The 23,626-nt window shown below is 41.1% G+C and overlaps 1 protein-coding gene across 11 annotated transcripts in view; it reads right to left on the bottom strand.

The window, feature by feature from the left end:
• Positions 1-23,626, bottom strand: part of LOC119650309 (facilitated trehalose transporter Tret1) — a 214,357-nt gene that overhangs the window by 16,181 nt on the left and 174,550 nt on the right. The window contains exons 1-2 of one of the 11 annotated variants that reach the window (XM_038052954.1): positions 8,069-9,006; positions 7,901-8,002 (exon numbers count right to left, since the gene is read on the bottom strand). The exons of 9 other annotated variants lie outside the window; for them this stretch is intronic. In XM_038052954.1, coding sequence (XP_037908882.1) covers positions 7,901-8,002; positions 8,069-8,158 — 192 coding nt within the window. In that variant the 5' untranslated portion in view covers positions 8,159-9,006. Of the gene's footprint in view, positions 1-7,900; positions 8,003-8,068; positions 9,007-23,626 lie in introns of those variants that run through there. One more of the 11 variants, XM_038052955.1, reaches the window with a different exon arrangement.

The following is a 23,626-nucleotide window of genomic DNA, read 5'->3' as shown; positions in this document are numbered from 1 at the left end:
GAAGACATTTCTTTTCGTTATGTTGCAGAGGTTGATTACGGAAATCGGTTGCTCCTTTTCTCAGTACAAGCTTTTCTGTAGTTATCTATCTCCTTAATAGCCTCTAATGGTAGGTGTTAAGTAGTAAAACAGTTCTCTATAAGCCTTATTGAGAGCTACTGTCAGGATTTGATAGGGTTAGCACTCAGGGCCAGTTTTCTGAAAAAATCGCACCTATATTAACGTTAGTATTTTAGTCAGTAGTGTCACAGCAATGTCTGTGAATAATATTAGGGTCTAAACTTGGCGAGGCAGAACTAATTTGGTTTCAGTATTGTGGGAGTTCTGAATTTGCATCCATTGGATGGCGCACTGCACCAATTGGGTAGCAAGTGTTTTTGTTCATGTATACCTTGGGTTGAGCAAAGTGCTCAACTTTTTAATGATGATTTGTGGTAACCACATTCGTTCACGTTACTCCCAGGGGAGAGATGAGACAGTACCTGATGATGATGAAACGAAATCGTCAGTCATTCTCTTTAAAAATTGGATGCTTTACTTAAAACGAGGGTTCCGTAGACTAAAAAAAAAGTGGGAGGCAACTTCTGCCTAATTTCTTTGGTCCGTTAGCGAGTGACTGCATACTAAGGACCCTTCCTATTGTGTAAATTACCAATGTTTTTGAAGGGAGCAAACACTTAATCGATGAAAGGAGCCTAGCTTCCATTTCAGCGCCTTCTCTAAGGGTCCCACATTGGGCGCCATTCGTACATAATAGTACACAAAAGCAATATTATTGGAAATCCAAAGTTCCTGAATACCCGAATAGGGAAGACATTAGTCTCTCGATTTTTTCCTGGCAAGGAGGAGCTAAATTTCGAGGCTGCTGGATTTGAATGATCGAAACTCCTTACCTTTTCAGTTTGTTGAATAGTTCTACATTTATGTTCCCAATTATCCGATCCGTTTACGAACAATAACCTTTTTTGACGAAAAGTGAGTAAGCTGCGGTATATGAGGGATATAGGACTCCTGCCTGAAAATTGATCTCCTGTAAGTAGTCTAGAGTTGAGTTGAGTTTCTACCCTAGGTTTAACCTAAACGACAACTCCAGTAGGAAGGGGACTATATAAAGCATATGGATGATGGAACGATTTTCAGACTCATATACAAGCAAATCACCACTTCGAAAATTCGGCATTAGATATGAAACACTCACTATCTGTCTGAGTGGTATAAAATAGCCTGCTCTCACTAGGGGATTCAATAGTCGCTTAGTGCGTTCAACTTCAATAATTATTGCTTGATTATCGACATGATATCCGACATTCGAATCGGTGACGGAAAATCGTTTCCAAATTGATGGGCAAGTATCCAGATCGATGTAAGGCTGAGTTTTAAGCTTTTTATCTATAACAAGGATGAAGTTTAGCATCGGAGGCCAGACCCCCGTCTGGGGGGGAAGGGGTTTCATGGGGTCCTTCCTACTGTAAACGGCTTCTATTTTGGTGTGATCATTAGTCAACGTCTTCTCCCGTGTTTGTCATAGTAATAATTGCGGGGATATGACGATTATCGGAAATATCGCACGGCAGATCGTTTTAGGCTAGATGAGTCTCTTGGCTGTTTTAAATGCGCCAGTTTGACCTCGTGGATGCTCTGTTTTAGTTCAGAGACTTTTCTAATAAACAATTTTTCATGGAAGTTCGACGGAGATGTTCGCGGAATGGCGCATACAGCGCTATTTCTCAGGCTTATACCTTTATCCATATTAAAAAAATGGAGAAAATGGGGGCGATATTTAAACCTTTATAAGAAGCATAATGGGTCAAAATTTGTCTTATCTGGTTCTTGCGCCCCAGCTTTCTCAAGCCTTTCGGAGAAAAGGCGTGCTCAGATGTTCTATGTCGAACCACTCATTTGCGTTATTGGAAATGTAAGTAGTCTGCAAAAGAATTGTTGCAATTGAGAAATCCAAATTTATTTGCTGTGAAAAATCAGCTGAAAAATTGTTTCTCTTCCATTCTTTTTCCTTTTGCTTAGTTTCCTAATATTCTATTACGCATATGCAGGGCCAGTAAAATGAGTATAGTATGGACTGTGGCTTCTTCTGAAGTTTACTACGGTGGTCCAAGCCTTTGTATTCCCTTCAATTTATAACCATTCGCTTCAAGTTTCTAGCCCATTCCAATTTTGATTTTTTTTAATTGACGAATAGTTTTGCTGTTCATTTTCCCTTTTTCCTTCAAGGCGCTCGATTCCGACAACTTAAAAAGGGTAGTCTAAAATTTTAATGAAACCTACTCGAAGCATTGAAACTAAAAGGAAATGAAATATAATGATGTAACGAGTGCCTTGGAACCGTTTTACACGTTACATTCAACTGAGTTTATTTTGCATAGCAGAACAGAACACGTGGTTCAGGGAGCCACATGTACCCTGTTATCTCTCGTGTCCACCTCCATATTTTTAGCTTCATGCGTTGAGTGCAACGTGTCACCCTGCTTTACATGTCGCCCCTTTGCAGAATGGCTTTAATAAAGGAGCCCGAAAACATACTCACTCCACTCCATGGCCTGGGATTGCGAGCTGTCTCTTTACCTTTTTAAAGTTTTGTCTGTTACACGCACTTTTGTTTTTAAAACAAAACCTTATTAAAATCGGTTCAATGTCAGTCTGTCTGTCACACACACTTTCGGCTAAATTGATTGACACCAATTTTGGTGAAAAGGTGGAAACTGTGAACGCCCACATAAGCAGTAAGTTACATCTTTCTAGGCTGAGGTTAAGGGGGATCCTCATACATGGAAAAGAGGAGCATACATTTTTTCTTCACCGTACATTGAATCCCAGCTTTGAAGTGTTTAACAGCACTTCATTCAAGACCTAACGGTACACTACAAGATAACAGTACCCTGTAGGAGGCAATGTCGTCAATATTGTGCTGGCCTGAGATTATTACTCTGATTTGATTCAGGTACTCATTCACAGCTGAGTCGACTGGTATCCGACGTTAAATCACGATACAAATTCCACTGGTACCAGTGAAATTTGAACTGCGAGCTTCCGTACGACAGCCTTGTGCTACAGATAACTTGCGGTTTCATCGAGGGTAGAGGCCTCACGTCTGCTCTAATAACAGCGTACATACTCCTGTGATGTTTATTAATTATATAAGGGGCAAACAATAGCCGATAACCACTTCGGTCAAGCTGCTCCCAGGGCAAAGCTGAGGCAGCGTGTGATGAGTTGCATCTGGACGAAACCGCAAGTCGTCTATACTTTCCTTTAAATTGTGATGGCCGAGCACGTTGAACGTCATCCCCTCGATCATGATTTGAATTCTAGTTCCGTCATGGATACTTATGTCTGGCTTTTTGCTTTTCCGGCTGCAGATGTTGCGTTGGACTACTGATATCCGCAACCGTTATAGGGTTGCACCGATCGTGGAAAAATTGCGAGAGAGTCACGCAATTCGCGCTAACGAGAATTCACTTGCCAAGATTAGTCTGAATATCGAAGTCGATGGTAAACGACCAAAAGGCAGACCTAAACAACGGTGGCTTGATACGCTGGATGGAACTCTAAACTGGTATGGGAATGCCTTGAGAGACTGAATACACTCGGCTCGTCCAACAAGGTCTGGATACTTTGGGTTCCAGGCCATGCTGGGCTGGAAGGCAATGAGGCAGCGGATGAACTAGCCAAGAAGGGAGCAGGGATGCCTTTATACGGGCCAGAACCCTTCTGTGGAATCGGAAACGGTTTCATGGCTATGCATCTAAGAAACGAAGAGAAACGGTTGAGGGAACTATATTGGGCGGGCCTACCAGGGATGGAGCAGTCCAGGGTGCTTATTGGGGGATACGAACCCATGCGCACAAAGGATTGCTTAAACCTCACCAAAAAGAACCTCCGAATCATAGTGGGAATTCTCACTGGTCATTGTCGGCTGAACTACCACCTAGGGAAGCTAGGGATATCTACGGACACTGCCTGCAGGTTCTGTGAGGGGGAGGACGAAACCTCTATGCACGTCCTGGGACAGTGTCCAGCACTTGTGCAAAGTAGGTCGATACATCTGGGAGAACACTTAATACCAGATGCAAAGCCGAAACTTCTGGAAGTGGGGAACATACTAAAGTTCCTAACGGTTACTGGCCTGCTTGAGATACTATGATCAACAGGTACACTATAACCAGTAAAAGGGGCACAATAGTTCTTCAAGGACGCGGTGCGACTTTCCCTTAACAGAATAATAATAATACGCTGGATGGGGATTTAAAAGTCTCGAGATTGCTTCCAGATCAGGCATTCGATAGAGCCAATTGGCGAGGCCGATCACAATGAGTCGACCCCGCTTGTGAACGGGACAAAGTCTGAAGAAAAAGAAGAAGAAATGTAAAAATGAACTGGGGAAAAACAACAATGTGCCAGCCTATGTTCCTTTCCCTGTCTGTTTATGACCCTCTCAAAAAAGGGACTTAGGTGAAGATCTTTTCTTTCTTTATGATGCAAAAGTTTCGTCAGACTTGTAAAATGGAGGTGTGTTCAAATGACGATCTTTTTCGTATCTTTTCTACTCCCTATGCGTGCTTTATTCCGAAGGCTAATAAACATTTTCACAAAACATCTGTTGTATACAATTAAATGGTGTGTCATCGTTATTTTCGCGAAATTGCATGTTTCAAATCGTGCAGCGTTTTCACATTTGAGTAAATGAACTGAAAGTTTTTATTAGTGTGCTCTAAGTTGCATGTGGAGTCTAAGTATCTGAATGCACTTTCTTTCGGTAATAATAGAATCTGATTCTCGCGAAAAACCTCAACTGTAATTGTTGCGGCCGTGACGAAAAGCACTCAAAACATTGCGAAACATTTTATAAATAAAAACAGATTGCACTCGTTGAGGGGCTTGGCTCCGATGGGGAGAGATACAAAGATACGAGTGCTTAAATACGGGGGGTAATGCACATGCTTCCCTTTTCAGTCTACTTAGGTGTACTTTCTTCAGAGGTAATTGCCTCAGGGGATAAGATACAATCATAAATGAATGTCTAGTGGCTTTGTCAGTGTGTTTTAGTGGCGCCGACCATAAAATACTTGAAATAGCATGTCTAGTTCTCGGGACAATACGATGGGGTCGTAAAGCCAGAATGAAATCCAATTTTATTTTAAATGCACGCAGCCAAACACGTTTCTTCCGTCTGTCGGTCATGTGAGTTTCTATGTAAAGTGAGCCGAGCCCCCTTTTAGATTTGCTCTTTAAAGCAGCCTCAAGTTACCGTGTCTGTAGAGGTAGCATTCAACCCATTTGTAAGCATTCAGACAATCTATTTATAAATAAGATATAATCCAAACTTTGGTATTCTTCCATGGAATAATTGATGGCAATTCGTACGGAAATCATTTGCATATTATTCGGTTTAATCCAGAATGTGAATAGCAACGGAAAATTTGAAATTGACTTTATTGAAAACTGGATATGAACCGAGAAAACCTGTTGCATATAAAGAGTCCCGATAATGTGAGGGGGCGCCAATCAAAGTCCAAGAAATTGTACGAAAATGCAGCGCCCATATTAACTGTTTGCCGCATTATGCGAAATTTTTGAATGCCAAGGCGATAAAATATCTTTTTTTTTTGCATGTAAATTATGTCGGCTGACTACATATTTCCATAATGATATGGATTATTATCGATACTAATATCACTGGATTTTATTTTCCAGGTTATAGTTTTGATGGCGCAAAATAAAGTAGATTGTGACATTCCAATGCCAATTTCGTGGAATTTATGATGAATGTGAAATCTTTTTATGTAATTAAGTGAATTTTCAGCTTTGAAATTGTTGGAGACAAATTATTAGGTTGTTGCATATGAAATGGCCGTATTGGCAATCAAGTGAACTTAGCGATTTTGGTGTATCAAACCACCACCAGTTGGAGCTGTTGCATTTAATCAAGGAGTCATTTCAGTTTTGACCATCGTTGGGATAACAGGGAATAGAAAGGAAAAAAGGATGGAAAAGAGCCAAGAACGTATACTTTTCCTGTATGAGTTCAAACTCGGTCATAAAGCGGCGGAGGCGACCAAGAACATTAGCAGCGCATTTGGAGCTGATACGGTAACCGAACAAACCACACGGCGGTGGTTCGAAAAGTTCCGGTCAGGCGACGTAAACTTTCAAAGTGAGCCACATGGACATCCAGGACCATCGATTGACAACGACGAGCTGCGTTTGCTAATCGAATCCGACACACGTCAGTCTGTGAGGGACATTGCAGAGAAATAGGGCGTACACTATTCGACAGTTTCCCGGCACTTGCAACAACTTGGAAAGGTGAAAAAGCTCGACAAATGGGTTCCGCATGCCCTTACGGAGCAAAACATGGCATTCCGAATGGAAATTTGCAGTTCACCCGCAATAGAACCGATGCCTTTTTGCACAGAATAGTGACATGTAATAAAAGGTGGATATTATACGACAATCGTCGCCAATCAGCACAATGGCTAGATGCTGATGAGCCACCGAAGCATATGCCGAAACCGAGCCTCGATCCGAAGAAGGTAGTGGTGACTGTTTGGTGGTCTACAGCTGGAGTTATCTACTATTCTTTTTTGGCACCTTGAGAAACGATAAATGCACACAAATACTGTGCTAAACTCGAGGAAATGAACCAAAAATTTAGTATGCGGCGGCCGAGATTGGTCAACAGAGATGGTGTGATACTCCTCAACGACAATGCACGACCTCATTTATCAAGAACAAAGGTTCAAAAGTTGAACGAATTGCAGTATGAGACTCTGCCTCATCCACTATATTCACCGGATCTTTCGCCAACCGACTACCACTTTTGGATTGTATTTGGATAATTTTTTGGCGGAAAAACCATTTAGGAACGAAGAGGCTGTCAAAAAGGCCTTTGACGCATTTATCAACACCCGACAGTTGGACTTCTACGAAGCTGGCATAAATGCTCTTAAATCTCGAGGGGAGAAGTGTTTTGAGTCGACTAGAACCAATTTTGATTAAATAAATTTTTGTAAGGTTTACAGTCGTTTCAAATTTTAGTACAAAAACGGCCATTTCATTGCAGGTATTTAACCTGGTTTGTGTAATATAGTGGGCTGCCTATATTCGTTTATTGGGATACTCACCCCTTTGAAGACAGTGATGTTTGTGCGCAGATGGTCACTGTTTCCTTTCCTTGACAGCCTCATGCTAAGTTCCCATAAAAACACTATCGACATGACCTCACGACGGATACTATCCTCAGTAATTACGATATCGACCACTCAGGTGCAAAAACTTTTCCCTACAAGCCACAATCGCTATTTGCGTTTTTCACTTTCATTCTTATCGCCCTCAATATCATGTTTCAATCATGTTTTAGAGAATTTTCGCTGTTCATTAGCAAAGGAAAACCGCCCACTTATTCACATTTCCTTTGCTGATTGTATAGTAAGTCTAGCGAAGAAATAGCAACGTGCCTGCGAGACTTACATACATATGCTGATATCTTGACGTGGAAGTTTACAGAAACATAAAATAATACAAGACGATAAGCTTAGACAAAGAGCTTTTGTGCTGAGAACGTAACGAGATTAGACAACTCAAGAGGCTTCTGCAGGCATTTAATAGGTCTCAAGATTGATAGAAAAGCACATCAAGGTGGAAGAAGCAAACAATATTAAGGAGCAGTTATCATAATTGGAAAGCATCTTTCTCATAGCAAATCCATCTTTTTCTTAGTCACATGTACACAAAATAGGGGGTGCATTTGCGGTGGCAACATCAATTAGACACATATGCAAAGATATCCTTTGACCGAAAAATTGCGTCGTCATCTTTCATAATGAATGAGTTGCTAAAAATAAAAGATTCTTATGCTTTCAACCCCCAAAACCCACAGACTTACGCCCATATGCTTCATGGTTTTAGCACCTGCTCCCTTCATTTCATTCTCTGTACCGCAAATTAGATATCGTCGAAAAAGATTTGGTGCCAAACATCCAAAATCCTATTCAAAATTCAAACTTATTTTCCCGTTCACTTCTAGTAAGGATAAAAATTCCAATTGTCTTACCGAAACTTGGGATCCATAGCCGGTCTGATCGGCTGCGGCCGACAGCAGGCTTGAACTCTCCTCATTTTCATTAATCACGTTCTCACTCATTTTTCTACACTAAAAAATCTAAACTATTTATCTATCCTCAGTACACTATCTATTGCACTTTTTCTTCACACTTTATAGCACTATCACCCAGTGATATATTGCGGCTCCTAATACTGATTGGGAGTGTTGTGTTGCTGACTAGACAAGTCAAGAAGAATTAATGGAAATGCGTCGTTATGATAATTTTTGCATACACAATACACACGGTGGCGGGACAATATGAAATTTTCTCCTCTCCTAGGTGGATACATACAGATACCCTTGAAAAAGTCCTTCCTTTCAATTTTCACTATTCAAACGTTCATGTCCTCCTATTGACGCGCGCGGGTGGATGGAATTTATGACGACAACGAAGTCGGGGGTTGGAATGTGAGTCCTGTTGATGATAATAACGAACGTTCAATGAGCATGCCCACAACACGAAAACAGGATTCAGGCCACAAGAAAGGTCACATTCTATACATTCCCGGCAGCTACTAGACCACATTCAACACAACCATTGACCGTGGCGTGGGTGGAAGGCGATGCAAGAATACCACGAAAAAAAGTGGTTCGACAGGGTCACCAACTACTCCTTCACAGTCCGTTTAGCACCGCTGTCCCATACGTAGCCAACAGTAATGAGTAACGACAATGGCAATGACTTTCGAACGAAGCAGTTCACTTCCACATTGCGTCCGGAAATTCGCTGAACAACGACTATACTGGGCGCTTGCTTTCCCACTATCAGAGCGCGCCTTCCTAGCAAGTTCTACTTATTTTGAAACGTTTCAGCTATAAATATCTGCGGCTGCACATGCACAATAATAGTCTAGAACTTAGTGCACACCGGCGAATGGCCGTCGTCAACTTGCCCGCCCTGAACGAAATAGACTTGACTATGTGGAGCGACTATTGGGGAGCAACAGCACAGAAAGCGATAGTCATAGCATGGATACAACAACCGTAAAGATACAATGGAATCAGCTGATTTATCGAAGGCAAGCGAGACGAACCCCATCCAAAGCTCCCCATTCGAGTTGGGACCGTCTTGCCATATTATATATAGTGAGCTATCTGAATTTGTACTGAAGAAATAGTACGCACAGATACCAAAGTAACGACTGGCTATAGACAAACCCACCGATGTTTGTCTAGTTTCTTTTTCAGATACTTCGAATACTGGGTTTGCTGTTATTCTGCTAATGTAAATGAAACACTTTTCGATTGGGCAAAAAGTTCATAAGCCACGTGAATAAACAAAAATATATCCACGAGATGCAAAACATCCCCATAATTATGGAAATTATACTTTTGCCTTTTATTCAAGGCTAACCTCATCATCTACCGTCTTTATTTAAGTCTAAAAATATCTACTTTAACTATTTGTGTCTATAGTAAACAAAAGATATTTATCAGCCTGGTTTGAACAGTATCGAGATACATTTCGCTTATACCAAATTTTTCATATTTGGTTGGGTGTTACGGGGCTCGAACAGGTATTTCTATCTAAAAGATAAAGGCTTAGATCGCCTGAACACATTTTTCAATCTTATTAAGGTTTTGTGTAAAACAAAACCTTATTAAAATCAGTTTACTGTCTGTCTGTCTGTCTTTTTTCTGGAGGGGGAAATTTTCAAAGACACTGGTATGCATGTTCCAGCACGTGGGATTTTTACCCTTTTAAAAGCACCCGCTAACTGCTAACTCTTTCATGCGGAACCACCACAAAGTATTTCGTCACACGGTAGACATGGCTCTGGCCTCTCCCTCCGCCCATCGATTGCATTTCCAACCGCGCCTTTCTCGGCTCCTCTGCCTCTCTCAACCTGCCCTGAATCCACCCTACCATGTCGTTCACTGCATTCCAGTTCTCCTTGCACGTAAGCATTTTCCGGTGCTACTGTTCCTCCCAATGTATCCTGTAGACTCTTCTTTTCCTCAGCGAATCTAGGGCAATGGAAGAAAACATATTCCGGATCCTCTAGAATACCGTCGCAGCTGGGACAGTTGGGTGAGCTGTCCAGTTTAAACCTGTGCAGGTAATGGCGATATCCTCCATGCCCCGTGAGAAATTGAATAAGATTATAATTAACCTCACCCTTCTTGATGGCAGGGATGAGCCTGTGAGTCTACCAACCCTTTCTCGGGCGTTTCCACCGCTCTTGCCATCTATTTATGGGTCTCTTCCTCTCAGCGTACTTCTTCTGCGTTAATCGAGTGATAGGCTTCGCATTGTATATATTCGGCACCTCATCTGTGAAGATGTCATTCGGTACCACTATTCCCAAGATGACGAATACTGCATCATTTGAGACAGTCCTGAATACCCTCATATCATACCATCAGGGCTGTCCTCCTGTAGACTGTACTCAGTTCGTTAGCGCTAACTGACATCCACAACGCCTCCCTCCAAACTGGGGTCGCATAGATCATGATTGAGGTCACCACCTTGGCTATAAGCAACCTAGAGGTATAACGTGGCCTTTCCAGGTTCGGGATCATCCTTGCCAGGGCCATTCTTGCAGTGGATGATTTGTCGTAAATATACTGCACGTGTTGCCTATAACTGAGTTTCCTGTTTATCACAACTCCCAAGTATTTGATTGACTTGGAAATGAAGATATTCCCGATTCTAATACAAACGTAATTTCCCTTCTAGCGCTTAGTGATGAGGACCGCTTCCATAAGTGTCAGACTAGAGCTCTCTAGCCAACCTTTAACAGCACTGATTTTCTCGCCTGAGTATAACTCAGGATCTTGGAGATGCTTTGCGACAACAACCATCGCTGTGCCGTCAGTGTGGCCCACCACAATGGCTTCCTCCGGAAGGGGAAGATTTAGTACATCATTGTGCATGAGGTTCCACAATGGTGGCCCCAGTACGGAGCCCTGCGGAACACTCGCGGAAGCAACGTACACCAGGGATCCGTCATCGGTGTCATAGCAGAGCTAAATTACTATCGACGATAGCAGCGAGATAGACGGGAATACCAACTTTCGCTACGATACCGTATCGCCATGTCCCGTGAGAAATTGGCAACATTCTCTGCATTCACATCTTGATGCTGGGAATCAATCTGTGGGTCAATCCACCCTTTTTCGCCCGTCCCCACCGCTGCTGCCACCTGCTTAACGATTCCTCCCTTTCGGCGTTTTTCATCAGAGGACGAATCGGGTCCATCATAGATATGTGTTATCTCATCGGTGAAAATATCAATCGGCATCATTCCGACTACTGCATAGGCCGCTTCGTCCGAAATGGTTCCATACCCACAGCACACTCTTAAGGCGGTCTTTATATAATCCGCGCTCATCTTTTGAGCTTTGCATGCGGTCTGCAACGCATTTGAACAAATTGGGGCAGGGTAGAGCAGTATAGAGCTGACCAACAGCATTTGGGGGCAACCAGCATTTGGGATCATCCTTGCTAGGACCATGCTAACATTGGATGCCTTGGTGCTGCTTGAAATTCAGCCTCGCATCTATAATCACTCCAAGGTATTTAATTGCAGGCTTTGAAGTGATGGTGCTTCCCCATTCTGATACGGGCAATGGTTTCCTTACGCCGCTTCGTGATAAGCACTGCCTTTATTTTATCCTCCACAACTGCAAGACCTGCATCTTCCAGGCAATTCTTTATAATAGTGATTGCTTCGGATGAATATAATTCCACATCTGCCACATCTCTTGCAACAACAATTACGCTTTGTCATTGGCGTAAGCCACTATTGTTACCTCGCAAGCAACTGGAACATTGAGGACATTATTATACATGATGTTCGACAATAGCGGTCCCAGAATAGAGTCGTGTGGAACATCCGTGGAGAAAATGTATTTTTTGGTTTCAAATCTGTGTCTTACCAGAGCCTTCTATCTGTTAAATAGCTGTCGACTAGCACAATTAAGTAACTGGAGAGACCAATCGTTGCCAATGACCCCCTTATAAGGTTCCAACTGGCAGAGCTGAACGTATTTTGCACGTCAAGAGTAATCACAGCAGAATACTTGCTAGTGCCACCCCTTCTGTGCATTACATTTTCAGCTAAGCCAGTGACCAGTTTGATGGCGTTGGCGCTTGATCTGGCCATATGGAAGCCGAGTTGTCGGTCTGATAAGCCTCCCAGACTTTCTACAGCCGGGAGCAATCTGTTGTAGATTATTTGCACCAACATTTTGCCCATAGTGCCCAAAAACATATAGGCTTGTAGAAAGATGGTTCACCAGGAGGCTTACCAGGATTAGGCAACAACACTAACCTTTTGTTTCTTCCATGTCTCGGGAAACATCCCATCCGCCAAGCAATCTTCAAACAATTCTACGAATACAGTTGGCCTCGACTTAACTGCCAGCTTCATGTTTCTTCGGGCTTCTTTGGCTGCTCACTGCTTCACCTTCTGATCAGTTTTACTCATTGCTCTCTGAGCAGCTTGTCTGGCTCACTGACATGCCGACCGTCTGTTTGTCTGTCTGTCCGTTTGTCACACGCATTTTTTTCGGAACCGATAGCGATTGACGCCAAATTTGGCGGAAACGTGGAAACTGTGAACGCTCACGCATACAGTGAGTTACATAAGTCTGCATCGAATTTAAGGGAGGTACCCATGCATGCAAAAGGGGGGTGTAAATCTTTTTTTCATCAAATATAGTCAAGGTTTCGGTTAGTACTTTCCCAAGCCGCTTTTAGTTTTGACATTTGTAGGAAAGGTGGGGAGTGCACGAGGTCGAAAGTGATCATTTTTTTTCACGGCCTCAGAAACTACCCAACTGAAAAATCTAAAAAAATCAGGAGGCTGTCACTCTATAGTACCTAAGCTCTGAAACACCCTCCATACCGATATCTGTTCAAATAAAGTTAATAATGGTATATAACTATCAACTATTATAATTGATTGTATACCCCCCCCCTAGGTTCATCCTAAAATCATGAACTTTTACAGCAATGTAGGCTAAAAAATGGAGCATGATTCTGCCAAGTTTCGTGGAAATCGCACTATTGCTAACAAAGTTATAATAGGTCAAAACTGCTGCTTCTGTGCAAATTCAAGACATTGAATTTCAATATCACGCGGACATCGACATTCTTCTCAGGCTATTAGGGGGTGAACGTGTATCAATCAACCCATCAACAGGAACCCAGAGCAAGTCAAAGATGCGGAATATTCTATGTTGAGGCAGTCAACGGTAATAATGCAAACCATCATTCGCAACAATTCTGAAGTTCTCAAAATTGTAATGGTCCTAGCAACAAAAGCTTGGTCATCATACGTCAGTTGTAAATTAAGATGCAAAAACCAACACAAACTCTGACTAAATTCATTCATCCTTTGAAGGGGCTCCTTGCAATGTGAATGGTATTTCAAACCAGAGGAATTAGAGTGAAATATTTCTAAAATTTGAAAATTCTCCGAGTCTCGCCTCATTTCAAAAAACACTTGGCAGAAAATCGAAGAATATTTTTCCTACCCCGCGATTCACTCGGATGACAAAATATATGGAACCACCATATTTGTCAAAAATATTATTAAACACCACCACGTCATGTGTTAAAACCTTCCCTGCTTTGGAATCAACATCGAAGATTCTAAGAAGCTCTTTGGAATAGTATCGGAGTATTGTTCACCTATGTAATCACAAGATAACCTTAGAGGAATTTAAAAGTCTTAGAGACAGCATTACAATGCAAAATATCTGCACTGAGGGTTGCAGCTGATTTCACCAAAATGTAAGAAGCTTATCTGCAGCTGAGTCAACTAAGACCCGTGCAATTTCTGACTTGACGAGCTCCGTACTTATGAAAGGAATAAACCTTAGACAACCCACAACTATCTATCCATTTCTCAACCATGATTACTCTTACCTGTGAGCTACCATGTTAGGGCCAAAAGGCTCACAAATGCAAAGACCAGATAAGAAAGGTTTCAAAAGAGACTTTACAGTCCAATTGGTGCAATATTAGAGTAGGTTTCAACGAGGATATCGATAATGCGCTCCGGTGTCTAGCTGACCCAATTAAGAAGTCTAAAGGGGCAGGAATCTCATTATTAGTTAGTGTATGTAGCAGGTCGGCAGCTCCATAAAGCAGCACAATCATGAAATTGTGTGAAGAAACAAGAAAAGTAAATTCGAATGGCAAAAGCATAGATCGTTAAATATCAAAAAAACTTGAATAGTTCTACCAGGCAACTCAGGCGGGAGTTATTAGCTCTTATCTGATCTGGACTCTACAGCTAACACCATTCATCCAATCTGCTAAGAGTTGCAGTAAGAAAACGAAATAAATTGAAACCCCCATTAAAGATAGGGATGCTAATATGAGACTTGACGCAAATTCCAAGCCTGAGGACTTCACCAAATTTTTTGGAACAAACTTTCATTCCAGACGAAACCATTTCTGATAATGCCTTCAGATACTGGCTAACCTGGTTATGTAAGTAAAAAGCCTGAAATTTAGACTCAAGGCACTAACCAGCAAAATGCAAAATTCCAGTATGATTTTATAATAGGTGAATTGCTAAATTTTTTTCATAGAAAAGAGAGACTAGCGATCTCCAAGATATTCGATGGTACTCTAAGGCGGAAAAAAATAACGAACTGTCAGTTTGGGTTTAGGAATGAACATACAACATAAGCCAACACATAAGATCTTAAATAAAATCAAGGAACAAAAAAGTATTGCCTAGCGTTGTTTCTAGAGCTACCTACATGATAGGTATTTTAAAGTGACATTTACTTGTTGTGGGAGTCAGTTCTATCGCGTGCAAACTGGCGTACCTCAAGGCAATGCCCACGGGCCGCACTGCACTTGATCTATACGACCGACCTTCTCACTGACGGAGCAGTTTTTTTTAATTGAATTGATGGATAAAAGTAAAAATTCTGGAAGCTTCACTGAATATGTCGACATAATAAAGACTAGATTGGAGTTTGCTGTCAAACCTCACAACTAGATTTTTGAAAAGGTAATCACTTTTAAGGACTAACCATTGCGAAAGGGGATACTAACAAAGAAGACGAGGGAGATCCTGCCTGAGATGGAGCGACTCCGTAGGCCAGGACGCCAGACATCTTTTAGGGATATCAAATTGGTGGACCTCGGCGATAACCAGGATGTTTGGTTTCCTTGTTAAGGCACGCCTAGGCTGTTCATACTGAATGCGACAGCTGTAACGAAATATTTAAGAAAATTTGAACCTCAACTATATTCCTGTGGGAGGTCAAAGGACTTGACCATGTAAGCCATAACTCAAAAAAGTCTACTTGTCCCCAAAAAAGCAACGTCGACGAGGTATACAACATCTAGGGACAGCTAAGAATGGGAAATACAGACGTCGAAATTATATTAGCACTTAGAAGACCAATTTTTTGGGTTACATAAAAAGCAGAATTAACTTTAAATTGCGTAAACATAACTCCCTTTTTATCCAACAAATTTTCTGTCCCGTGAAATCTGGTAACACAAAATCAACTCTTTCTCGCATGTTTAAACTTTCTTTATCAAATTAAGCGCTGATACCGTCTAGCCAGAGAGACGTACTCCCACTACGAGCCCCAAAACTAGATAAAAAGCATATCAGTGTCGTCTCTCGACCCATATGTGTATCTTTTCGTTGAGTTTACAAAGGGGAAATGTATCTGCAAAGCTCCATACTGGAATTGATTTATTTCGTAAGCTCTGAACAGAGACGTATTTGGGTGGAAAAATTAGCTTTTTGAGTATTTTATGGAGTAGACTGGAAGTTTTTCCATTTTCTTGGTTACATGGAATTTAGTGCACAGAATGTAGAGGAGCTTGAGCTTGCCGGTATGGTTTCTGGCGCGGTACATTTAACTTGAATTGTAATTAGACTAGACGTACAGATGTTTCGTAACTGGAACTAGTAACATAGTTAACTTGGGGTTGAACAGTCTGTCGATGTGGCCTAGTTTTGAACTTGGTCAACCAGTGGAAACTGATATCAGATGGTATTTATAATGGAAATATTTAGAGCCATTTAAGATTGAGAACAAGAGTTCACTAGTTAAGATTGCCTATTTGTCAGGTTATCCTTTCGGAGGAAAGCTTCGGCGATTGTAACAGTAGATACAGGTATATTTATCTTTGAAAAAAAAGTTAAGGAAGCTACGGGCTAGATGGGAAGCTTAACTTTGAATTGTTCGAAAGTTGTCTGAGAATCATTAGAAGTAGGGGGAGTAGTTTCATGAAGGAGTACGAAGTCGATTTAATCCCTTTCGATTTCTGATGTGCGGCTTCCTGCTTCTGCAGGATGTATGGGAATGCATCCTCGAACTGGGCTACCGTCTAGTCTGTTTTATTGTAAGGGATTCGCTCAAGACACTTGTGGTTGCGATAGTAATTGTGATGGTTGTTGATTGGCAATCTTCCAAGAAATTTTTTGAACTAGATCACTATGTTAACGTCACAGTTATTGGTAAATGGATTCTTAAACCATTTCCAGGCGTAATCTACATATCGTAGGCTATGATGTGTAAAACGCAGTAAATTTTATGAGAATTTTTGAAATTTTATCCGTGGTACTATCTTGTCATTAAAGTTGCGGAATGTTGGTAAATAAAAAGTTAGATTTTAAGCTTAGCATTCAGGACTTGACCAAAATAGGTCAGAGGAGTTCTTATAACGCAGCCTTTATTATGAACATAAACAGTGAACATAGTTCAATAATAGACTCGACAACATTTGAATAAAACACTATAAACGGTAAAGGCTCCAGTAAGTCGGTGACATGCATCGTCGACTTTCGTAGGCAAGAGTAATGGCTACAGCCCACAATCGTTAGAAATACGGTGTCAATATCGAACGTTTGGAAAGGTTAAGAAGTTGCAAGATGTGGGCACCACTTGTGATTCATGCAGGATAGGATATCAAAGAAAATGATGGATTACAAAGAGGAGAAATGTATTTCAAGGATACCTTATTTAGTCATAGGAAGCTATTTCGAGTTAATCTTCCAAGGAAAGGGTGAAAAAGCGGAAAAAAGTAGCATAAGTAACTCTTTTTAATGGTAAAATACGAAGAGGTGATATCGCAAGGATAACTCATTTCAATTTAAGTGCGGAGGTTTGGATTTCAGTGCGCCCATAAGGGCTGAAATCCCGGAAATTGCACAAGTAACGTTAAAGACTCATATCTTCACATTGCAGTAAATATTGGGACTTTGATAAGCTCAAGCAAGAAGCATATTGTCATAGGCATTTAGTGCAATTTAATTATTACTGCAAAGGACTGCACAACCGTAATGTTGGTTTCATGGTTACTCAACTATAAAGTTTCCATTTACTTTATAGCTGGAAAACAAACAGCTATGAAATGATTCGTAGAGCAGAGTTTAAGTTTGTGATAAAAGTTCTAAGACAAAAATATTATTTGTGTTTATTACTTGAGATTGATGATTGAGCTGATAATGCATGAAAAATAGCATAAACAAAAATACAAAGTCTATCTATATACATGAGGGGTGTTGCTATCAGTACACCGAAAAAGCTCCGTACCTCTTGGGTTTGACAAATTTCAATATGGTTTAATAAGCCTGGTGATTGGCCATAACACTAATATTGCCATTTCAAGTGGCCCATTTTTTTAGAGCACTGCAAACAGGCTTATTCCTAAGAAGGACGCTTTCTAGGCAGCTCAACATTTGTAAGGCAGGAATGGCTAGACTCGCTTGACAATGACTTAAAAACCGCAGTACTACATCTAGACCAAACTAACTACTAATAAAAGCGTAGAGCCCAATTGAGACATGCCGACATACAGGACAATTGTCGAAGTAGAAGAAAAGATTATCTAAATATGATACAATGAAAATGGAGAACAGATTCAATTGAAAAGAATGAACATTGAGGAACAACAAATCTAAGCATTTCAAAGAGCCATTCCTAGCAACCCCAACACACCTTCCAGAGTACTTGCCTTCCTCAGTTTGAGCTATAAAGCGATTCTTTTGAATGTTAATGAAAAATTTATCTTGGAAAATTCGTGGGGATCGGAAAGGAATATGAATAGTATTCAGATCGACACTGAAATATTTAGTACAGGGGGCGAAGGAAGGAAGGACTCACGGGCCAATGTTTGGGCTGGAGGATTAGAGAGCGGATATATGAACTGAGAAATGAAGTAATATTACACCAAAACATTCTTCTCTTGGTAAGAAGCGTTAAATTGTTCTACAGAGGAGTGATACGTGAAAACGACAAGTTGGAAAGTCACCACAGGAATGTAGTTAAAATTTTATCGAAATAGAAAAACAGAGAATCAGGGTACAAAAACAAACAATTTTTTCCTTTGGATGACAGCGAGGTAGCAAGAGGGGAAAAGCATCGTAATTGAAGGACGGTGAAAATTGGTAACATATCAACTTAGGCTGCAGTATAGGTAGCGATTGAAAACTCGAATAAAAACCAGTAAAGGAAGCAAAAGAAAGGAAAGGAAGATCTTTCGAAATAATAATTATTTCTGAAAAGTCAGTATATCTTACGGTGGCTTTGAAAAGTGAAGGTAGATCTAGTCGGACTTGAGTGATCATGGGAGGCGTACCAGCAGAATATAGGAAGATGACTGGACTTGATGATATATGTCCGGATAGCTGAATGGATGGAGCACAAGTTGACCTCTTCACGGTTTGCTCAGCAAGAGAAGGATGAACCACAGCTATCCGTTCAACAGTAGATTCTTTCACTATCTAGCGTGCTGAGAAAGAAATACGGGAGATCTGTGAACGCGTTGGAGACAAACAATCCTCAAGGCATGTTAAAATTGGGGCCTATTGTTTGCGAGGATCTTTTTTCCATGGTTCCTCCTGTTGTCTTTTATGGTTACCAAATCCACTAAAGGCTACGAAAGTTACCTCTTCGCTCCCTCTATGTTGCCTTGCACCAGTAGCATAGCTTGCATGATTACGTGCGAAAGGTGATATTTGTAATCAACGTAGCGTTAACCGCATAGCCGCGAAGTTTCAAGAGAAGCGCCTTCTATTGTCGGGGTATGCCATTCGTGTTGATGTCAACTCGTTTGATAACATCACGCTTGAATAGCAAAGTCGATGAAAGAGGAAAAACAACATTCTATACGCGCCTAGAATATGGCTTCTGATTGGACGGATCCAGTGACAAAAAGCTCGGCACCGGAAGTTAGAAGCAACTACTTTTTATACCTGAGAATGAGAGGCATCCTGTGGGGAAGTGTCCCGTAAGGGCATGCACGTCCTTGCATTCTAAAGAATGAGAGGGCTCAGAAAGAAGTTAACGACTATGAGTCTCATACGTTTTTCCCCAGCAGGAAAGGTTAAGGGAGAGAGGATTGGAGGTTGCATTTAACATATGTAAAACCTTTAAGTAACTTGGAATTGTCCTGGCTGAACAAATACTTAATGGCTGGCAGAAAAGGTACTTAAAAATAATAAAAATACTTTTTTTCCTGTTAAGTTTACGATAGTAAAATATCATACTTTAATAATAATAATCGTTGACGCAACAACCCATGTTGGATCAGGGCCTTGAAGTGTGTTAGAGCACTTCATTCAAGACCGTAGCGGTACACTAGGAGGCAATGTGGTCAGTATTGCGCTCGCCCGAGATTATTACCCTTGTTTGACTCAGGTACTCATTCACAGCTGAGTCGACTGGTATCCGACTTCAAGTCACGATATAAATCCCACTGCCACCAGCGAGCTTTGAACCGCGGCCTTCCGTATGACAACCCAGTGCTCTAACCACTGAGCTATCTGGACACAGTAAAATACTTTACATAATAATAACCGAACTAAGAATTCCAGCAAAATTATCCTGATTGGTTAGAAAACAAACAAGTTTGAAAAAGGTGCATAAATCCAGATAGGATCTACGCTGTTCAGAAAGCGGAGGCGGGAGGTGTAGTCCACACGAGGGAAGTTTTTCCTAAAGAAGAGGGAACGGGTGAATTTACTTTGCATATTTTCAAGGGCAAGGCAATCACAATTATCGGGGGGTGACCAGATCACGGAGCAGCACTCGAGAGTATTCCTCACCAGGAAATTGAAGAGAGCTGAGGAGGGTTAGATGGAGTCAAAATCAGACGAGGAGCGAAGTATAAAGCCTACCCGATTGGCGAAGTGAATGAGGATTTAAGCGTGTAGCATATAGAGACTTTCTGACGTTTAAAACTAAACCATTAGTCGAGCGCCAACGAACCAGAGTGTCTAGGTTAGATTGAAATGAAACACAGTTCATAGGCGACGATATAATGGAAAACCGCTTAAGGTAGTCTACATAGCGCAAACAAGGACAGATAAGGAAGTCGTTGATAAAAAATAAAAATAACAAAGGACCCAGAATAGATCTCTATGGGACGCCAAAGGAGGGGGGAAGAAGCGAGTGTATGTACTTCTTGCCGTGGATTCAGACATTTAGCGACAAAGTTGGTGAAGATTTATCCAGTCAATTAATACTTCGCGTGAAGGACATGCAGCACTAGGTGGAATCTGGAACAAATTACGAAAGAATCGGAGCGAACAAGCCGAAAGTTCAATATAATCGCGAAAATCCATTCCCATGTTTAAAAATTCAGACGACTACGATTTTGTCCAGGACAGAGGAAACTCATCAGATACCACCTCTGCTTTTACCCGGGGAGCAGCATGACCAAAGTGGTTCAAGGATGTTGTTTGCTCCTTTGTAATAATTCGCAAACATGCCATGCGTGCGAATTATATTCAACTTAACAAATCACATAAATTCTGGCCTAAGCCAGCAGAAGCTGAACATTTTTTTTTGTTAAGAATTGAGGTAGCCCTGAATCCGCCATTCACTTGATGGCGGACCGGACCAATTGCTTTGGACGAAACCGCAATCGTATAAATTTGTAAACTTTTGGTGGTAACCCAAAAAGAGACCGTGGACCAAAAAAGTGAGAGAAAGTTTCTCTCCAATTAGTCCGGTCCGACCACATTGGGCGAATAAAATTTAATGTGGGTAGACCACTTTGCCTACCTACGAGGTAGGCCACCAATTTCGGTGAGGAAACATGGTTGATCCAAATATATTTTATACGGTCCTATCCCGCTTGAAGTTAAAAGAGACCCACAGAAAAAAAACGCACTAGCGATCTAACATAGGAAGTAGTATGTAACTATAAGAACCCAGAACATTGACCGGGAACTCTCCAAAAAGTGCCTGTTTTCGGAGAGAGAGGAGAGAGAGAGAGAGTTACGGCAAACTCGATACAAGCATAAGTGGTATCTAAAGACCCATCTTGACCTTAATCAAATTTCGCAGAATGGTTTTAAGGTTATTTTGATGGACTCTTCAGACTGAGCCAATTGGAGTCGATGTATCAGGAAGACTGTAAAACGAAGCCACGACGATCCAATTATAAGACCAGTTTTTGGAAACAGAGCCCAAGAAAACCGATCATAATGAAAGTCACAGAAATTGTGGAGGAACTCAGTTGTATCCATCTAAAGTTGTTCTAAAGAACGTGGGTTGTTAGCCTGATACAGTTGGGGGAGATGTCTTAAGGAAGCTGTAGGTCGTAGCGTAATCCCAGTAGTAGCAGTGGCCATTTAGCAATTTGGCCATGAGGACTGAATTAAAAGCACTTTGTTCAATTAGATGCCGTTAGGAACTTAACTCGGTTAATCGAAAATTACTTACGGTGCAAGATGATCTAAATGTAATTACAAATCACACCGAAGATGTGGAGCTATATGCAAGAGAAACCATTCATACTGTTAAATGATCATTACGATGGTTAAACTGTTGAAACTGGTTCTACCCCAAGAACAGACGAAGGTGATTCAAATTATCAATCGCACCAAAAATAATATTATCAATATCAAGGTTGTTGACTTTGAGATCGTTCCGAAGTCGAGCATTAACCTTGAGGATCAATGCCTGTGTAATTGGATCAGAACTCTTTTCGCAAAGTAACTTTGTGATGCTTTAGTGGGAACAGAGCCAGGAGAAGCGTGGGGACTATTTTAGTATAAAATTCCTGCGCTGCATGTTGCAATCTGATACACACAATCTGGCCACCATGAATAAAAAAAAATTGTGTGAATATATTTATATTACCCTCAACATTGGTAGGATTTTTGGCTTATAAAATGAATTGATATCCTTGCGGGGTTCCATCCATTCCAATTATGAGGGAGAAAACTTTGAGCTCGGTGTGGAGTTACACTTTAACCGGGGGCTGATGTTTCTAAAGTGGAAAACATTTCCAAAAGTTTGTGATTGTGATTACTTATCGATAATGGAAGTGCCTCTTTTCATATTTTTCCATTCTTTATTTAGATGATTAAGTCAGAATTTTCCGTGGATAATTGCGGTAATTTTCCTCCGCCGGGTTTGTGAAGTAATTATCCATGAAGGAAGGAGATAACCTAAACTAAGTTTAAGGATTCCAGATAAGAAGTACTTCACTCTTCAACTATATAAGTATATGCACAGATAGACAGATAAGGATGTGACGGAACGCATTTCTGGCTTAATGCCTGGGCAGCTTGCCTTTAACTTACAGAAGGATTACTCGCACGAATAGACAGTCAGCCGCCCGGCCTACATGATAAATTGTGCTTTGGGTTCCAGTCTTTATCTAGACTATGAAAGTCCGTGGGTATTTTTCCACTTGTTTTGGTGACTCAAGTTTATCTCTTTGAGGTGTTATTTGTAAACAGGATTTTGGTAAATTCCATTCGGTTGCCTTGCGTGAGGGTCTAGAATGAGTGTTAAATGGGATTATATTTTTTATACGCCCCTGCTGCTGGTTTTTGCCATACCAACTTTTATTAGCAAATGTTGCCACCATTTTTCTTTTTAATTTTTCCATTGTAAAATACCGAAAATAGCTTACAAACAGGTACGAAAGGTTTTGTGTATTTCTTTTATAAAAACATTTGAGTGGACATTGAGTCAGACAGACTCAGTCAGACAGAGGAAGGAGAATTACCTTTCACCCAGCTTGGGGCAAAAATAGTTAAGCTGATCGAGTTTATTAAGGACAAGCACACAAACCATAAATAATATGGTGAGGGCTATTAGAGTCCTTTATAATAGATCACAGATGACGGAAAAGAATATTAAGGATACGCCGAACCCTGCTATGCCAACAGTGCCACAAGCGACCCAAGTGACGCTTAACCGTTTTGCCATAGAATAACGCGAAATAAACGAGTACACGAAAAAGAATTCTGAAAACCAGCACCGGGAGCAAAAGAGGCGATTGTTATCTCCAGTAAGGGTCTAGGTGGATATACGCAGAAAGGATAAAACTGATCCCGATCTAAGAGATCTGAGCGGAAATTCAGAAAGGGGATCCCATGTTCGAGCTGAAAAAATCAAGCGTAGGCAAAACTGATGACTTTCGCACTCAAATTGAAAACTGGCTTGGGGAGAATGCCGCAGTGCGTGCCCAAAAACATAAGATCTCAAATTGAAAACTGGCTTGGGGAGAATGCCGCAGTGCGTGCCCAAAAACATAAGATCTACATTTAC

This window comes from Hermetia illucens, chromosome 2, assembly GCF_905115235.1.
Source record: "Hermetia illucens chromosome 2, iHerIll2.2.curated.20191125, whole genome shotgun sequence".
In the NCBI taxonomy this organism is placed as follows: domain Eukaryota; kingdom Metazoa; phylum Arthropoda; class Insecta; order Diptera; family Stratiomyidae; genus Hermetia; species Hermetia illucens.
This window is presented reverse-complemented; position numbering and strand designations above follow the sequence as displayed.